The sequence below is a fragment of the Olea europaea genome, unplaced genomic scaffold, assembly GCF_002742605.1.
Source record: "Olea europaea var. sylvestris unplaced genomic scaffold, O_europaea_v1 scaffold2163, whole genome shotgun sequence".
Classification (NCBI taxonomy): domain Eukaryota; kingdom Viridiplantae; phylum Streptophyta; class Magnoliopsida; order Lamiales; family Oleaceae; genus Olea; species Olea europaea.
In genome coordinates, this window is record NW_019239620.1 from 14,749 (window position 1) to 16,641 (window position 1,893).

Consider the following 1,893-nt stretch of genomic DNA (forward strand, 5'->3'; position numbering starts at 1 on the left):
GATTGCAACGTCAATGCATCAAATATCTAGCACCAGTAAGTTCAAGTTATTGCAGGCATATAATATTCATGTGAACGGATATTACACGTGTGAAGTTATTTTTTTATGTTGCGTGTGAGCTGTGAAGTTGACTTGTGATCTACTTTTTTCTCTACCAGAACGAGAGAGAATCATATGAAGTCGTCATAAAAGATGGAAAGCTCGTGTACAAACAAAGTGGTGACGTTGTGGAAACCACTGAGGGTTCAAAATGGATATTCGTTCTTAGCACGACAAGAATTTTGTATGTTGGGCAGAAGAAAAAAGGCCTCTTCCAGCATTCGAGTTTTCTAGCTGGTGGGGCCATCACGGCTGCTGGAAGATTAATTGTTCATAGCGGAGTTCTTGAGGTAAATATTCATACAGAACCAGAATACATGCAATTTTTTATGTTTCAAAAACAGATCAACCGTGTGCTTCTTCTCAGATTTGAGTTTGATGATTTGGTGATGTCCTTGCAGGCAATTTGGCCATACAGTGGGCACTACCACCCAACTGAAGAGAACTTCAGGGAATTCATAAGCTTCCTGGAGGAGCACTGTGTAGATCTTGTTAATGTAAAGGTAATTGTTGCAAATGTACATCCTTCATTAATCTATTTTCTAAACTAATCATATTACCAATACTAATCTCGTCTTTTAACGAATTTTGTCTAACACTTGGCCGTTTCTCTTTTGCTCAGAGGTGTGCAGCTGATGATGATTACCTTCCTTCGGACAAGGATCATTCCGAGGAATCGCTTCAAAGATCCACTTCTGAAGCCGAACTATCAAAAAATACTAGCACATGCGCAGTCGATGGTTTGACCAGGGAAGAAGAAATCACATCTTGCGATCAAAAGGATAAGCCGGTGTTCAACTTGTCTAAGCACATGTCCTGCAAATGGACTAGTGGTGCTGGACCACGCATTGGATGTGTTCGGGAATACCCAGCTGAGTTACAATTCCGAGCACTTGAACAAGTTAACCTTTCACCTCGGGTGGCTTATGGACCTCTCAACTACAATGGTCCAATCCCATCACCTCGACCAAGTCCTAAGATTCGACTTTCCCCACGGGTTTCATACATGGGATTGCCTAGTCCGAGGACTCCTATTCCTGTAGCTAACTAAGGTTTTATAGGAAGTGGAAGCTGCCCTTACTGGATCATAATCTGACAGTTGAATGATAGAACACTCAAAATCTTCATCCATTCTTTTATTCACTTATTTTGTAAATGGCTCAGTTAATTGCCTAATCCATTTTTACCGATCTCTGGCTCCTTGTAGTTAGTTGGAGGTCAGTTTTGATTTTCTCATTTCTTCTGTAATCAAAGTATTGGAATTATTAATAAGTTTGGAATTTCATTGTATCTTCACTAGGTTTAGGTTGATAGTGAATTCCTCCTTTCATCTCCTTTACTAGACTGAAGGGTTTATTTGATTGATATTGAAATATAGATTCCTCCTCGAATGATGTTTGTCTGACCCAAATGGTTCAAATTATTAACATTGGAGGTTCATCTGTTGCAGTTATGGAATATAAGCACCTAACAGCTAGCGATATATTGGAAAGTAGGGTATTAACTTCAAAATAATCGTAACTAGTTTCGATTTTTGAGTGCAAAGATTTGAAGTTTAATCTTAAAAAGTTAATCTTGTTAAAAAATTAGTTCAAGTTCTTATAATTTAGCTTTTCATGCAATCTTTCTATATTACATACTTTAAGGGTGTGTTTGATTGACTTTATTTATTATGAAAATTATCATTTTTTCAATCAAGTTCCTACTTTTGAGGGTTTGATTGATCTTTTTTTTCGTGGAAAATATTTTTCAAAAGTTGGTCACATGACCATATTTTTCAAAAAAAAGAAGGGG

The 1,893-nt window shown here is 37.4% G+C and overlaps 1 protein-coding gene across 1 annotated transcript; it reads left to right on the forward strand.

Annotated features, from left to right (window-relative positions):
- Positions 1 to 2: 2 nt before the first annotated feature.
- LOC111380539 (IQ domain-containing protein IQM4-like) lies at positions 3 to 1,490 on the forward strand (the record flags this gene model as incomplete). The annotated part of the gene is made up of 4 exons (XM_023004126.1): positions 3 to 35; positions 159 to 389; positions 501 to 602; positions 722 to 1,490. Coding segments are annotated over 4 exons (795 nt in total), but the record flags the coding sequence as incomplete, so codon positions are not given.
- Positions 1,491 to 1,893: the final 403 nt, after the last annotated feature.